Source organism: Callospermophilus lateralis, chromosome 18 (assembly GCF_048772815.1).
Source record: "Callospermophilus lateralis isolate mCalLat2 chromosome 18, mCalLat2.hap1, whole genome shotgun sequence".
Lineage (NCBI taxonomy): Eukaryota > Metazoa > Chordata > Mammalia > Rodentia > Sciuridae > Callospermophilus > Callospermophilus lateralis.
Window position 1 is genome coordinate 50,535,962 of NC_135322.1, and position 16,434 is coordinate 50,552,395.

The following is a 16,434-nucleotide window of genomic DNA, read 5'->3' on the forward strand; positions in this document are numbered from 1 at the left end:
TAGGGCTTCCAGACTCTGGGGCCTTTTCTCCCAGCCTCCATTTGTATATCTGTAAAACGGAAGTAAAGATTCTCCTGCAAGTAGAATCAGATTTGGTAACGTGGTCCCTGGGGACCTCACCACCAATTTTAAACCCCAAGTCTTCCCGGTTGCGGCGGGAGGGGGGCGGAGGGGGAGTCAGGGGAAGTGGAGAAAAAGGGAGAGGGCAACCTCCACTGGAGCCGGGTGTGGGGGACACACCCGGCCTCCATCAAAGCTTTGGATAACTGTGCGCCTCCGGGTGCATGAATGAGGAGCCTCTGTTTCCAGTAGTGTTCAGATGTGTCTCTACTTTTTTTTTTTTTTTTCCGCGTAGTCGCAAGGCAAAGAGTCATTTGTCTTCTGATGCTGCAGAGGTTGAGGAATGGAGTGGGTTTTCTTTTTTCCCTTCGAATCCAGGACCTGCGAGACTGAAGAGTCCCTGCAGGAAAAGCCCTTAAAAAGCTGAAGAACTCTGGGGGTCACCAGGGACGACCAGAGGGCTTCGCAAGTGCCTTAAGCACGCCGGCTTCGGCCCCACCTGCGAGGGGGCGGGAACTTGTGACGCTGGACCAATCAGCGCCTACCTGCGCTCACCTGGCCTCCTCCCGCCGGCTCCCCGGAGTCGCGGCGCTCAAAGCGGCTCTGAGAGTAAAGCTGAGCACAGTTCTGCTGTCGCAGCAGCTTCTTCATCCTTCTCTCTCTAACCATGGGGTTCCTTAGTGGGCCTCTTGCGTCCCTCCTCCTACTACTCCAGGTACTCCTGTGCCTTGCCCTCGCCCTAGCCGGGACTGCTCCCTGGAGGGCGGGCGGGGTCTGCACACCACAGTGGCGTCGGGAGATGCCGGGCTTGGCTCCTTGGGGCCAAAGTAGTCCTGGATACCGGGTAAGGATTCCTCGGAATAGGGTATGCAGGTCCGAGCACGCAGTGACCCAGCCTCCCTCTTTGCCCCCTCTGCCTTCAGGCACAGGTTTGCTGGCTGCCGTGCGCGGCCTCGGAGCCGTGCCGGGTGGGCTTCGGGGAGTCTGAAGTGCCCTTGGAGGTAGGAGGCAAGGAGCCAGAGCCCAGCCAGGCGATGAGAAAAGGTAAGACACCCCCCCTCCCCGAATCCTGCTCTTGTTGAAACTCCGTGCGGGGAACCACACGTGGTTCGCTGCGTTGTGATCTAGCACGTTGTGTCCAGGGTAGAGTAGGGGACTTCTGGCTCCTACTCAGAATCGGGAAAGACACAGAAAGCCATTTGGAGTTTGGGATGGGAGTAAATGTCTAACGGAAAAGGCTGGACAGCGTAGCGCCCTCTAATGTCCAGCTCCTCCTGGCCCCGCAGCCACTGCTGCCTTGACCCCTTGATGCCTCGCGGCTGATCCCCCTCACCCAGCCCAGACGTGGAAAGCTCTCCCCGACTGGCCTCAGCAGAGGAATGCGCCGTCCACATTCCACCCCAACCCCCGCGCAGGTGTGGGGATGAGCCGTGCCCCGGGCAGCCCCCTTCGCCCCTCTCGGGCCCCCTTTGTGAACCGTGCTTTGTGTCTCCGACAGACAGACGGGGTCTGTTTCTCTTCTCCGCGCTCCCCTCCCCCGTCCCCCTTCTTCCCGGGCAGCTGGAATGCACTCTTAACCCTGCCCTTCCCGGAGGGCCAGCGTGCCTGCAAATGGCCTGGCACACCTGGGCTGGAGCTACCACGCACAAAGGATACCCGCATCCCCCAAAGTCTTGGTAGTGGGATGCTAGATCACTTGTGCAGGAGGAGAGTAGTGTCCCAAGCCAGCAGCCTTGGGCTATGAAGACAGTGGATGAGAGATCAAAGCACATTTTTGATCTTCTATTACTATTCTCCTCCTGCCCTCAAAAACTTGAGTGGGGGGTCACTTTGGTGCGGAGAACAAGTGTGTCATGAGACCCAAGCAGCTGCCAACTGGTGGGAGGTTCTTTCCCTCCAAGTGGAGAAGACAATGGGGGTTTCTCCCTGGGATCAAACCCAAGTTCTTAAACAAGGGTGTAACCCAGGATTCTTGGGTGGAGTTCCAGAGAACTTGCCTGTGCATTTCTCTGAGGAGGGATTTATACTTACTTGGCTTTCAAAATATTAAGTACCACTGGCTCCTCGTATTTTCCTAGTACTTTCATCAGTGTGCTCCTTAACTTAGGTACAAGTAAGTGCCCATTGCTTAAATGTGGGGTGTCAGTGCTGGGAGACCAATGGCTGTCCTTTGTTTCTGCAAAAGAGGATTGAGTGTCCTTGAGTCTGTAAAAGGCTTAAAAGAAAAGAAAAGAGAAAAGAAAAAAATATATTTTCCCAAATAACTCTGCATGTTGACAAAACAATTAACGGCCAGGCTCCTAAACCCTTGGCTGTAGGGAGCCGAGTAGAGACATTAAGAGGCCATGCCTCATAAACTTTAAATTCTTGCACATGAGTTTATTACTGGCTGGCTAACAAACTGCAACTGAGCCAACCTGTAAAAATGTTAACTCGGGCAGGGCCCCAAATCCAATTCCGGCTCCCTGAGGAAGCTTTATTGCTACCCAGACCTGTGCCAAATCCACACCCCTCCCCCCCCCCCATTGTCAAGTTCTCTGCTCTAGTCTGAAAGCAGGCTATGGTTTTGAGTGTTGTCAGTGCCTTATCTTTTTTACTGAAGCAAGAAATATCAGATTAGCCATCACTTCACAAGGCTTGGGGTTGCTGGGGGGAAGCAGTGATCAAGTTTTCCATTTCATGGTTGAGTTGGCCAGTGCTTCCCAGTGACGTAAGGCATTCTAAACCTTTTGAGGAGATTCAGCTTTCTCAGATGTCTGGTTTATGATTGTGAAAATGGTGGGCTTGTGACAGAAACACACCTGGGTTTAAAAACGAAGCATGGGTTAATGCGCTTGGCTCACCTTGCCTCTCTGCTAATGTGACTGGTTCTTGGGGCAGGCTTCCTAAGAAATGGGCTATCACATTGTCTTTAAAGGCAACTTTCTGGGCCCAAGTGGCCTCTATAAGTTGACATTTCCCAAGCCAGGTGCAGTGATGTGCACTTATAAATCCCACCTACTTGGGAAGCTAAGGTAGGAGGATCCCTCAAGTCCACAAGTTCAGGGGCAGCCTGGACAACATGAGACTATCATCTCTCTCTCTCTCTCTCTCTTTTTTTTTTTTTTTTTTTTTTTGGTACCAGGGATTGAACCCAGGGCACTTCAACCCTGAGCTACATCCCCATCCCTTTTTATATTTATTTTGAGACAGGGTCTTGCTAAGTTACTTAGGACCTCGCTAAATTGATGATGCTGGCTTTGAATTCGAAATCCTCCTGCCTCACTCAACCTCTTGAGTTGCTGGGGTTATAGGAATGTGCCACCGGTGCCCAGTGAGACCCCCATCTCTTACAAAGTAAATAAAATTAAAAATTTTAAACTCAAATAGAGAGACCTCAACAAAAACTATGGGTATTTCTCCCCCTGGTCTTCAGTGACCAATACACCCACCCCCACTGCCGTACTCTTAAAACAGGCATACTAGCCTGAATTCAGCCAGTTGAAAGGGTTATCCTGCAGGCACATACAAACTCTCAAGATTGGCCAAGCTGACAACAGTTTTCATATTGCTAAGAAACAGTTGCCCCTGTTGTTTGCCCCTGGGTTATGAATATTACGGGTGTCTATGAAGTTGAGCTCAAAGAAATTATCTGATATAATTAATGCCTTGTTTGCATGTGTTTCTTCCCCTTCAAAGTCCTTCTACAACTCTGAGCTTGCTTTATCCTCCTAACATTCCCTTGAAGCAGGAAAGGTAAATATTAAGTAACTTGAGCTCTTAATCTCAGAGTTGGAACTTCAGAAACTCTGAAGCCCAGCCCTGCCAGAGATTTTAAAGGTGGGGAAACAGAGGCACATATGATGGATTCAGTTCTCCAGGCTGAACAGCTTGCAGATTTTTTGGAGGCTCCCAGGCATGGCTTTTACCTCTTGGTATGTGTCTAGGACATGGTACTTAATAGGATGCCCAGGAGGTATTTGCACAAATCATGATGATCTTATGAAGCTCAGCCCATTTTACAGAAGAAATCTAACTGGTTGTAGTTTCACCGAAGTCATTGTTGTGGGGACCAGTGGGGATTTACATGAAAGTTTCTGATTCCTGAGTTCCTGGCATTTTTTTTTTTTTTTTTTTTTTTTTTTAATACTAGAAAGTAGGAAGTGGATGGAAAGAAGTGGAATGCTGGAACCCTGAGTTCCACAGCCACCAATAATAACCCCTAGTCATTTATCCCTTTCTATTATAGGGTTTTCCAAAAACATTTCTGTAGAGGGAGCTGGTTTGGCTACAGTCTCTGAGGATCCCAGTGTGGGAGCATGACTAGGCCAAGAGTAAGAGATTAATCTGAAGAAATAGAGCAGGAATGTTCCCGTAACCTGACCCCTACAAGTCTAGGTTCCACAGTTCTTCAGGTGTGGTCTGGAAGCAAAGACAGAGAGGTGGGAGGTAGGAACTTGCCTGGGATTCATGTAGTGATTAGGAGTGAGGGACCTATGGTGATCTATCCATCCTTAACCGTGAGCTATTGAGAGAAGAAGCTTAATGACATAGTGATCCAGGACATCAGCATGACCCCTCAGCAGGTTCAATGAATCCTTAGTCAGCCTTTGGGTATGATGGAAACCTAACCATAGGGAATGTCAAAGTTCAATAATGAACCTGAGCATGAATTAATTTGAAGATGATTATTTTAGTGTTTAGTATAAAATTGCATTTCAGTTCGGAGCCCCTGCTCTGGGCTCTGCTGTTTTCATTCTTTCAATAAACATTTATTTAGCCTCTGTGTATACAGGCACTCTTCTAGAACTGTGTCTAAAGCAATGAACCAAACAAAGCCCTTGCTCTTGGGGAACTTACAGTCTAATGTTAGTTATTTTCTGTGTTTATGGCTGTCTTGAAAAAAGCAGGTGGTGATAACTTCCCCTTAGCTGTGAAATGGGGTCACTGGGGCAATCGGCAGTAAGGACAGGTTTTAAATCCTGGTTGGCTGCCTCCACAGTCTCTGAGGAATGAAGGTTGGGGAACTGGGCCTTTGAGCCCAGCTGGCTGCCTTCCTGGCTCTGCAGCAGAGTAGGGTTAATTGTGGAAGACACCGTGCTACATGGCCATCAGTTGTGCCTGGGGAGCAGGTCTCAAACCTCTAGTCTCCCTTCAGCCTCCTCACATGGCACTCTGTTCCTAGGCTACCGTGCAGGTGTCCTCTCCTTCCTGCTTCGTAAGGAAGGCAGTGTTCATAATGAGCAAGGAGTTCCTGAGGCTGCAAACTATCACTCTGCAAAGCATTTTGAGGATGACAGGAAGAGAGGGAGAGAAGGACACAAAACAGCATTGCCAGCCCCTCAGATGCCCCTTCCCTCCAGATAGCCACCATTCTTCCTTTTGTGTGTGTGGCAGGGACGTAGGTACTAGAGACTAAACCAAGGAGTGCCACCATTGACTATGCCCCCAGTCCTTTTTTAAAAATTTGAGATGGGGTCTCACTAAGTGGCTGAGACTGGCCTTAAACTTGGAATCCTCCTAACTAAGCCTCCCAAGTTGCTGGCATTATAGGGCTGTGCCACCGCACCCACTTCAAATACCATAGATTAATTTGCCTGTATTTGAATTTTATGTAAGAATCATACATTATATTCTCTTGGATCTGGCTTCTTTCACTACACATTGTGAGATTCCTGCATAATTCTGGGTACAGTTGTAGTTGTTTCTCATTGTTCTGTAGTATCCTACTATTTGACCATGTGTGTGTTCTGTTGATGGACATGTAATGTCTTTGACTATTACTAATAGTGCTCCATCAACTTTTTTTTAAAAAGTTTTTTTTAGTTGAAGATGGACACAATACCTTTTTAAAATTTTATTTATTTATTTTTATGTGCCTCACACATGCTAGGCGAGTGTTCTACCACTGAGCTATAGCCCCAGCGCTCCATCAATTTTTTTCTCTTATTTATTGTTGGTGGTGCTGGGAATCAAACCCAGATCCTTACCTATGCTAGGCAGGCACTCTACCACTGAGGTATTACCCCAGCCTTTTTTTTTTTGTTCTCGAGACAGCTAAGTTGCTGAGGCTGGCCGTGAACTTGCAATCTCTCTGCCTTGGCCTCCTGACTAACTGGGATTGCAGGTGTGCACTACATCTGAATGTACATGTCTTTTGATGAAACTATGTACCCGTATCTGTTAGTATACACCAAGGAGCATAATCGCTGGGTTAAATGAGGGTTGCCTGAGGATCCCAGCACTGTGGTCTTGCCCTGAAATGTCAGCTTTTCTCTGTCCTGCAGTAGCTGGATCTCTTCTGGATTCTCAAACCCCAACAAGTCTTCTTACCAGCTACCCTTTCTGGGCTCCTGTGTCTCATCTGGTCCTATGTTCAAGGACATAGGTCTTCATTATTTACTTGTTCCTTTGTGTTGGAGGAGAGTATTTTCCAATTATTTGCCCTGAAACTAATACTTGTTTCTTTACCCCAAAGTAGGAAGGAAATCTGGAAAGGGCTGTGAATTTCTTAGGTGAAAACATCTTCCTGGGTGAGATTTTAATCTTCGCCAGTGTGGAGGAGGGCAGCAGCCTACTCATTTGGCCAGTATGGTCAAGTTCAGCTCCTCCCTTATTATAGAGAAGTGAGGTGTCTGAGATTCAAGGCCAAGTTGAAAGGGTCATTCAGCCAACATGTGGCTGCATATCTCCTGGGTGCTAGGCATTCAGAGGTAAGCAAGGCTCACTGCTTTTGGCCTCGGTGAGCTCCAGATTAGAGGAAACAGTTTTCTTCAGGCAATTTTTTTTTAAATTTTTATTTTTATTTTTGTTTTGTTTTGTTCTGGGCATTGAACCCAGGTCCTTGTGCATGCTAGGCAAACTCTCTACCACTGAGCTATATCCCCAGCCCACAAGACAACTTTAATAATGAATCCTTCATTCAACAACTCTTTCATTGAATGCCTACTAAGTGTCAGGTATTGTTCTAGGTCCTGGGTATATATTAGTGAACAAAATGTCCAAAATCCTCCACTTATGTGCTTGTGGAGAGACAGATAAAATAAATACTGGCATGTGTGATGTGTATGAGAAAGATATTGAATAGGGGATGAAAAGGGAATAGTATAAAATCCACTAGCAAGGGTTGCTGACATGTTTTTTGAGAGACCTATGGGAAGTGATGTCTGAATTGGAGCTGAGGAAGAGCTGGGGCAGTAGAGGCGGCTGGGAACGTGCTGGCAGGGGAACAGCAAGCAGAATAGATTCCAGGAACTTAAATCATTTAATCTGGCTGAACCATGAAGCATAAGGTGGGGGGAGCCAATGAGCAGCAGACATTGTGGAGGCAGCTTGAATTGTCTCACCCCTCAACAGAGGTAGCACCGCAAAACTTGGGAAAGGCAGGAGAGACATTTGAAGCCCCTGTTGTAGCCCTATGGAGGCCAGTATTCCCAAAGTCTCTTCTGAACCAGGACACTGGGTCTCACCTCCAGCATCCTCTCCCTTGACAGTTTGCAGACTGGAGGATGCAGTTGACTGTTGACTTCCCTGCTCATTTCATTTAGTTACCCAGCATCACCAGCACAGGCAGCAGAACTGGCTTGCAAGGGCTGACAAAATATCAACCTAAATACCATTTATTGAGAGCTTACTGCATTCCAGAATCACACTATGTACTTTATGTAATAAGCCCCTTTAATCCTCCTGAAAGCCACCTGGGGTGGGCAGAATTGGCCCCATTTAACTGACTTGGAAACCTTGGCTTGTAATTTTGTAATTTAGCCATGGTCACCCACCTAGTAAGTTGTGGAGACAGGCTTTGAACCCAGGTCTGACCCCCTAAGTGTGAGCTACCAACCATTTGGGAATCTTTGTGGGAGTAGGAAAAAGATTGTGAACCCCAGCCAAACTAGAGGAAGATGGGAAATAGTTAACTTCTGACCCAAGAGCTTTGAATTCCTGTTCCCTCCCAAGCCCTCTGTTAATCACCAGAAGCTGGAGTGGTGGGGGCCCTTCTGTCCAGTGAGCTCTGGCTTCCCTTTTAGGATGGGGGGAGTAGGGAGGGTTCAGATACCAGGCCCCATATCACTCACACTGACAGCTCTCTGCAGACTCTGCTTCTGTTTGTTCCTCTTCTGTCTTTCCTCACCCACCCCACCCCCAAACCTGGCTCTGAGTCCAGGAGCTCTATGGTCTCTGTCCTGCTTTCTCCCCTCCCCCAGCCAAATCCTGCACCTCTGCCCCCAATTCTGGGTTACCTGCAGTGTCAGTAGTCTGCAGACTCCCCCAGCTACTGAAATCCCTGGCTGCAGCTGCCCTGGTCCTGCTGAACTTTGGGAAGCTGGGGTCCTACTGCTTGGGCAGTGCCTGACACTCAGGAAGCAAGCCCAGTGGACAGATGCCTTTCCCCCTCCATGCCATCTTTGAACTCACAACTCTGGGTCTGTCGCAGTCTAACATCTGAGGAGAGGGCTCAGAGCCAGGGCCACACAGAAAGGAGGTGGGAGGGATGGTGGGCTGCTGCTTCCCTCATGAGACCATACAGAGCCCTAGGAAGGACAGATCTGTTTTCTAGTAGGACTCTGGTGACTGGAGCTAAGGACTCTGAGCGACTGGAGCTAAGAAGGTGCAGTTCCAGCCTCTTCTCTTGCTCCTCCATCTCAGTAACCCCACTTTTGCTGATTTAAGACTACGCAAGAGGGCTGCAAGTGTAGCTCCCTGGTATCAGTGGTAGAGCATGTGTTCAGCGTGCACCAGGCCTTGTGTTCAAGCCCCATCACCAAAAAAGAAAAAAAAAAAAGGACCAGCTAAGATTAGTTTGGAATTATGTTTCTATTACCAAGAAACCTTGAAAACCTGTATTGAATACTTGGGAAAGTAGGTTTACCTTGCCCAGGGTTCAGACCTGTGGGTTTCACATTTGCTTCAGGAAGTCTCTGATCCCCTGGAATTCGTTGTTTACAGGAAAACTCTACCTTTTTTCTAGGAAGATTCCTCCCCCAAAATTTAAGGACTGTGGCAAGGCAAGGACCAGTCATTCTATAGAAAAGCAGGAACTACTATCCAGAGAAATGGTTCCCACCTGGTCCATTCAGAAATTCTTCAGACTCTTATCAAACCCAGCAGCAGGGACAGGACTATGGTGTGCGCCTGGGCACTGGTAAAGGAAAAGGGGATTGATTGTAGGCCTGCCTTCTCACCCCAAACTGTGTGACCAGAGGCAAGTGACTGTGAGTGCCAACCTCCAGCCTTGAGGCTTTAACTGTCCTGTGTGGGAAATGCCTCCAAAGCCTTGGAGCTCTGAGGAGGTGGGGCTCTGCTCGCAGTGGGCCCAGGTAGAGAACAGCTAAGGCTGGCAGCTTGCTGAGCTACCTCTGCCTAGCGAGCCCCATCTTGTCATAGCTTCAGACAGGGGGAAAATAGCTACTGAGGGCTCTCCCCAAGCAAGCCACTACAGGACTCCAGGCCTGTAATCTGCCCTCTCCCTATGGAGTCACTTCAGCTACTGCTTCCCACTAGGCCTTCAGACCTGCTGTTTTCTAGTCTTTTATGGTCTTTTTCTGCTTCCAGAATTCTCCTGAATTCCCCAGCTGGGACTCAACCCTATTCCCATTGACTTAGCCCTGCCTTTGGCTTCTGAGTCAATAACAAGTTTAACTGATGATCAAAATTGCCCAGGACTTTTTTTTTTTTATCACTCCACCCCCATCTATATTATTTTATATTGTTTGTGCAGGTCTGATTGGTTGGAATTTTTAATTAATCCATAAAATATGTTCATATTTTGAAAAGACAAAGTTTTTGCAGTAAAATATGTGGCACTTACTGTGTGACAGGTATTGTTCTCGGCATTATACATGTATTTAATTCATGTTATGTATATATATATAATTATGCTCATTTAATTTTTGAACATCCCTTGAGAATTACAGATGAGGAAACTGAGATCCAAACCCTACACAAGATCATACAGCTAACTGAGTGAGTAGTAGAGTTTGGGTTCAAATCTCAATAGTTTTAGCTGAAATCACTGGATCCTGCTGCCTGTTCATAGAAGCAAATCAGAAATAAACACATAATGGTTCTTCTCTGTTGAGAGCCACAGTCAAGTCGGAATGACGCCTAGCATTTTTCCAGAGGGAATGGTTGAAAGGTGAAGCCAGCGAGCCATTAAGATAATGACTTAGTTAACCTGTATATAATTGCTGTGACTGGATGATGCTAAATTGAAACAGGCTGTGTATTGAATTGTATATGGACCCTGCTCCAGCAATAGGGCGGCTCTGGGAATAAGGCTGCTCTTGCTGCTTTGTGACTGCTCTGTGACAGCTCGGTTATTTGTGCCTAGCCAGACTGCAGCACTTCTCTTTTCCCATTCTGTTCCCTAAGGGCAAGGACAGTTCATGGTTTAATGTGAATCTTTCTAGACCTTTTTCTGTGCAAAAGACTTAAGTATGCATACAGGGTTTGTAAAAGCAATCAGACTAAGTCTTACTTACAAATGTTATTCTATAACTTGTTTGGGGGGGTGGGGCGGAGAGGTAGTTATGGGGTGGGGGGACACACACACACACACACACACACACACACACAAAGCAAGTTGTACCATTGCTGAGTTTCAAAGGCTGGCCTTGAACTTATGATCCTCCTGCCTCAGCCTCTGGAGTAGCTGGGATTGTAAGTGTGCACCACCATGCCATGGTACAACTTGCTTTGTGTGTGTGTGTGTGTGTGTGTGATGCTGGGGATTGAACTAGGACCTTGTGCATGTAACACAAGCACTCTACCAACTGGGCACAACTTTCTTTTTTAACTTAGTCACAGGCATCTTTCCAGACTGTGCAATACAAATCTATCTTGGTTTTAACCACTCCACAGTCTTCTACATGGTGAATGGACCACTATATATTTGGCCCATCCTCTATCTTTATCTTTTACAGATGTGGTGGTAGGGAGGAGTTAGTACAAAAATTGGGAGGTGTTTGGATTTTTAGAAATCCAACTATCGAGAATTACCTTATTAGGAAAGACTGTCATAGAAAGAAGATGGAGTGAATTGTGCATCTTAACCCCATCCAGATAAATTGAGCTTTTCTGGTTGAACAATGCCCTTAAACAGACTGTGTGGTGAGCTTCAGATAAGGTAACTATTTCATTAAAAATCATTAGTTTTCACAGCAACCACTGTTTTATGACTTAATTATCTGCATAATGTTTCAAAAGCTTTTGAAATCACCAAAAAAGATTTAAATTTTTTAAAATTGCATTACTACAAGTAAACTACCAAGGTTATTCACACTAGCATTATATTGGTTTGAAAACATGGCATTTAGACAGAACAAAAATGCATTTTTTTTCTTCTCAAGTTTTTCTTAAGATTTCAAAATCTAGTTAGCAAGAGTTTTGCTGAATAAAAGGTGATTTCCATTCTTAAAGCAGACACTCATTTCTGATCTCATTTCGCCCAGCAGTGACTGATGAGTTTTTTCTTAATCCCAACGATTGCTGCTTCAGTAAACAGTCTTGTACAGGCGGTTGCATTGATATAAAGGACACATTCTTGAAAACCTCAAAGAATTCATAACTCTCATGACTGGAGGCTTACGTTTTCATATGAACATATGTGAAATGTATGTGTGGGGGGTGGGAAAGCTAGGGGTTCCTTACAATTCAATAGTCTCTCCAGCTTTGTAATTATGTGACTTTGTGTAATTTCTTTAAATTGGGGGATTTGCATTTCTTTGAACTTTCCATACAATGTGAAGCTTTAATATTTATGGCACCATTTTATTGATTTATTTTTTACGTGGTGTTGAGGATTGAACCCAGTGTCTCACACAGGCTACACAAGTGCACCACTACTCAGCCACAACCTCAGCCCATATGGCACCATTTTAAATGTCTACAGTTGAGGTTTACATAAAATCTATTATAATGTATGTGTGTAATATACCTAATGTATAGAGTGCTTAGCTGGGATCTAGAGCCATAAGACTTGGTTGAATCTGTCCATTTACTGGCTATGCATCCTCGGGCAAGATACTTAACCCCTGTGTCTCAGTTTTTCTCATCTATAAAACAGGAATAATAATAGGGTCTCATAGCTGAAGTGAGAATTAAATGAATTAGTATATGAGACAGCATTGGTCAGTAGATCAATGTCAGGAGTTAATGGCAGTAGCAATAGTAGTACTTTTACAGCTGGAATACTTTGGATGCATATTTCTTTTGAATTCCTAGAAGTGAAACTGCAGGATCAAAGGACTTTCATTCAACACTTTATCGAATAGCTACTTTGGACCAGGTGCTGTGCTAGGGGTTGGGATACAGTGTTAAGCAAATTCTGACAGTAAATTTGCATATTATGCAGACTTGTGGGGGAGACAGACAAATAGATAATCATCAATAAACATATAATCATAAGTTGTACTTGATTCCACGGGAGAAAGTTGCACACAGCTAGAAGAGTTTTCATCAGGGAAAACTGATCTACTTTGCAAGTGTAGAAGGAAAGTTTCCCTGAGAAAGTAACTTTTGAATCCAGAGCTGAGAGATATTAAGAGTTAACTAGTGGGAATACAAGAAGACACTGTTCCAGACAAGGAACAGTGTGCACAAAAACTCTGTGGTCGGGTGTTCATGGTGCCTTTAAAGAAGAGGATAGCTGGCTCAGCAACTTGGGAAACTGAGGCAGGAGGATCACAAGTTTGAGGTCAACTTCAGCAACTTAATGAGACCCTGTCTCAAAAAATAAAAGGATTGGGGTTGTAGCTCAGTGGTTAAAGTATCCTTGGAGAGAAAAAAAGAAGAGGAGGAAGAGGAAGAAGAGAGTATCAGCAGGAGGAGAAATGTGGCTAGAAACTAGAGATTGGAATTGTATATTAAAGATTTTGTTGTTATCCTAAGAACAAAGGCACCCCATTGATGAGTTCCAAACAAGGAAGTACTTCATTTCATCTTCTCAAATGTACTGTATTAATGCATTTAAAAAAAAAAAAGCCTTTCTAAATGGAGATTTTTTTATCTAATTAGACTGGTGATGATGTCATATGGGGATAGAAGTAGAAAAGCCTAAGTTTTGGTGATTGACTGGTAAGAGGAAATGTAAGGGAGAAATGGTCGCTAACCAAATGCCAGGCACTGTGCTAAGAACTAACTTATTTAACTAAGATAGCTATTATCATCATCATTAGCACTTCATTGCTGTGAAAATAGTTCCAGAAAGATCATCAAACTTGTCCCAAGTCAATGTGAAACTGAAATTTGAGCCCAGACACTCTGACTCCAACTCTGGGCTGCTTCTGATGCCCAGATTTTAGGCTTGAGCAGCTGAGTGTACGATATACTGTTGGAGGGTGGGGGAGATGCTAGAAAAAGACCGTATTTGGGCTAAGGTTAAAAAAGTTCAAGAATTTGGTTTTTGACATATTGATTTCAAGAGACCTTTAAAGCATCCAAAGAGAGATATTGAACAGACAGAAATATGTGTTGGTCAAAGGAAAGATCTGGACATTTGAAATTTTGATATTTACATAATTTAAAGTGCCATTAAAGGGCCATACCAATTTACCTATGAAAAATAAATGGAAGAATCAAGAACTTAAAACAAACAAATTGCCTTCACAAAACCAACCTCCAGAAACTGATGCAGTAGACATGACAGGTAGGCTAGAAGCAAGGAATATGGATTTTTTAGAAATTCACCAGATGATTCCATCAGCTATGTTTGTGAATCATTGCTCTGTGACAGCAGTAAGTCATTGTGAAGAGCTCACTGTACAGAAAGGAATAAATTGGGGTCTGGGGATGTACCTGTTTTGCTTTTTAAATCACTAGGTGGTTTTTCTTTTCTTTTTCTTTCTTTTGGTACTAGGAATGAACCAAGGGTTGCTTAACCACTGAGCCACATCCCCAGCTTTTTTTTTTTTTTAATATGAGAGCAGAATGATCCCCAGCCCTTTTTATCTTTTGAGACAGAGTCTGCCTAAGTTGCTTAGGGCCTCACTAAATTGTTGAGGCTGGCTTTGAACTTGCAATCCTCTTGCCTTAGCCTTCTGAGCTACTGAGATTACAGGTGTGTACCACAGGCCCAGCCCTGATTTTTAATCTTCATTTTTAATACTTCATCTCAGCACATCTTGGGCTATAACCAGCCCCTGGGTACGTATATTCCTATTTTAGAGACTGAACATTGCCATACATGGGGATAGACACCTGGAATCCAAACAACTCTGAAGGTTGAGGCAGAAGGATTGCAAGTTCGAGGCCAGCCTCAGCAACTTAGCAAAGTCCTTAGCAACTCAGTAAGCCCCTGTCTCAAAAAAAAAAAAAAAAAAAAAAAGGGCTGGGGATGTGGCTCATGCCCCTAGTTCCTAGGTTTAATCCCTGGTACCAAAAAAAAAAAAAAAAAAAAGAAAGAAAGAAAGAAAAGGAGGAGGAGGAAAGACTGGGCATTAAGGAGGGCTTACATTTATTGATAAAGTGCTTACTGTTAAACAGTTGAAAGTTAAATGACCTGCCCAAAGCTGCAGGGGTAATGTGCAATATTTTAACCCACTAAACCTTTAATTGCCAATGCTACTGTCCCAGGTTGATCAGTAGGATCTCTCTGATCAGGATGGGAGGCAGGGAGGGGCAGATAACAAACCTCATGTTGAGCTTTGACTCAGCTGTATTCCAAAGAGTGCTCTGTGTGGTCTGTCCTTGGTTTATCTCTGGGGATTAAAGGGGAGGACCAGCCTCCAGAGGGTAAGGAGGAACCTGAGCCATATAGCTCTTCCAGAGAGCTCTCAGCAGAGAATAAAAACTCTAGAAAGAACTTCTTTCTCCCTTTTCAACAAATTGTGTGGGTTGCCACATGATTATTCTAGAGGGGAGGGAGGATCACATAAAATACTGATTGCAAATCACATATGTGTTGATTGCGGAAAAACTGGAAGATGAGCAAAATCTGGTCCTGCTCATCGGCTGTCATCTTTGCCTAGAAGATGCTTGGTGATAGGGGAGAGCCAATCTGCTTTTCTGGTACCAGGACTTAGTTCTATTTCTCATTTGTACAAGTATGAAAATATTTTATAATTGTCAGACTCATCCTATAAATGGCTGTTTTATGACCTGTTTTTCACCCTCCCTCTACAGAGCATTATTTTTCCTGGGTAGGTTTTCTTTTACAGCATTTAAAGCCGTAGATTACACATTTGAATGCCTGCAGCATGGCATGATTCAGTATTCTGTTGAAAGGTTATTGAGACTTTTGTCTTCCAATTAAGTAATAGTCATGAAGATCTTTCAGGTATGGTTTTGTCCCATCTGGGATGACTTCAGGCACAATGTCTGGATCAGAGGGTTTATTTAGGCTTCTTGATTGCCAAAAGAGTGCCAATTTGCATTCTTCCCTGCTCCTGGCAATGTATAGCAGTGGGTGGTTCCCAACTATTCCAAAGCACTTGACCTTTTAATAAGCATTTCTTAGTAAGTGAACTTTTCCTATATATAGTTTTACTAGAAAATGCCAGAGTCATCATCTTAGGTATTTTGGGTTTGTTTGTTTGTTTGTTTGTTTCTTGGGTTTGTTTTTTTGTACTAGGGACTGAACCCAGGGGCACTTAATTACTGAGCCACATCTTCAGCCCTTTTTTATATTTTATTTAGAGACAGGCCTTGCTGAGTTGCTTAGGGCCTTGTTAAGTTGCCAAGGCTGGCTTTGAACCTGTGATCCTCCCACCCCAGCCTCCTGGGCCACTGGGATTACAGGCGTGTGCCACCAGCCCAGCTGAAATCTTCTTTCAAGTCAATTCCATATACTTTCCCTCTGTACCTTCTTACACCAGTTCGTTAACAGAAGGTAGTAATAGCTATAAGGAAAAGTCTCTTTGCTTTATGACCTAGATATGTCTCTAAACCAAGCTAGAATAGAGATTTCCTAGGCAATTTCTCCTCCCAGTTTCCAAATTGCCCTTGACCACAATGTGATCAAGCTGATGTCACTCTTTTCTTCTAGTCAAAGTGCCCAGGGGTCCACAGGAAAACTGGCCAAGACTGTCCACTTGACGGACATCTTATCCCCCCAAAGATAGATTGTTTTATTTTGACAGAACATTTAATAGGGTTGAACATTGGAACTATATAGCATCTTAATGTTGTGGCTAAGAAGACAGATTTCTTTCTTTATTTTATTTTATTTATTTGTTTGTTTGTTTATTTATTTATTGTTGGTCCTGGGGATTGAACCCAGAGTCTTATGCATGTGAGGCAAGTACTTTACCAACTGAGCTTTATCCCCAAGAAGTCAAATTTCTGACTTCAAGGAGTTTCTTTGAAAGTTTGGAGGTATGCAGGAAATTCCAACCTAAAAACAGACATGGTGAGTCTTCAGTCCAGTATTCATCAGTTCTTACAAATCCATAGTAGAAA

The 16,434-nt window shown here is 44.5% G+C and overlaps 1 protein-coding gene across 2 annotated transcripts in view; it reads left to right on the plus strand.

Moving 5' to 3' along the window:
- The first annotated feature begins 727 nt into the window (after positions 1 to 727).
- Positions 728 to 16,434, plus strand: part of Cdh3 (cadherin 3) — a 45,980-nt gene continuing 30,273 nt past the window's right edge. Inside the window, exons 1-3 of one of the 2 annotated variants that reach the window (XM_076838362.2) lie at positions 728 to 775; positions 984 to 1,104; positions 2,175 to 2,177. In XM_076838362.2, coding sequence (XP_076694477.2) covers positions 728 to 775; positions 984 to 1,104; positions 2,175 to 2,177 — 172 coding nt within the window. The remainder of the gene's footprint in view (positions 776 to 983; positions 1,105 to 2,174; positions 2,178 to 16,434) is intronic. The other variant, XM_077105779.1, reaches the window with a different exon arrangement.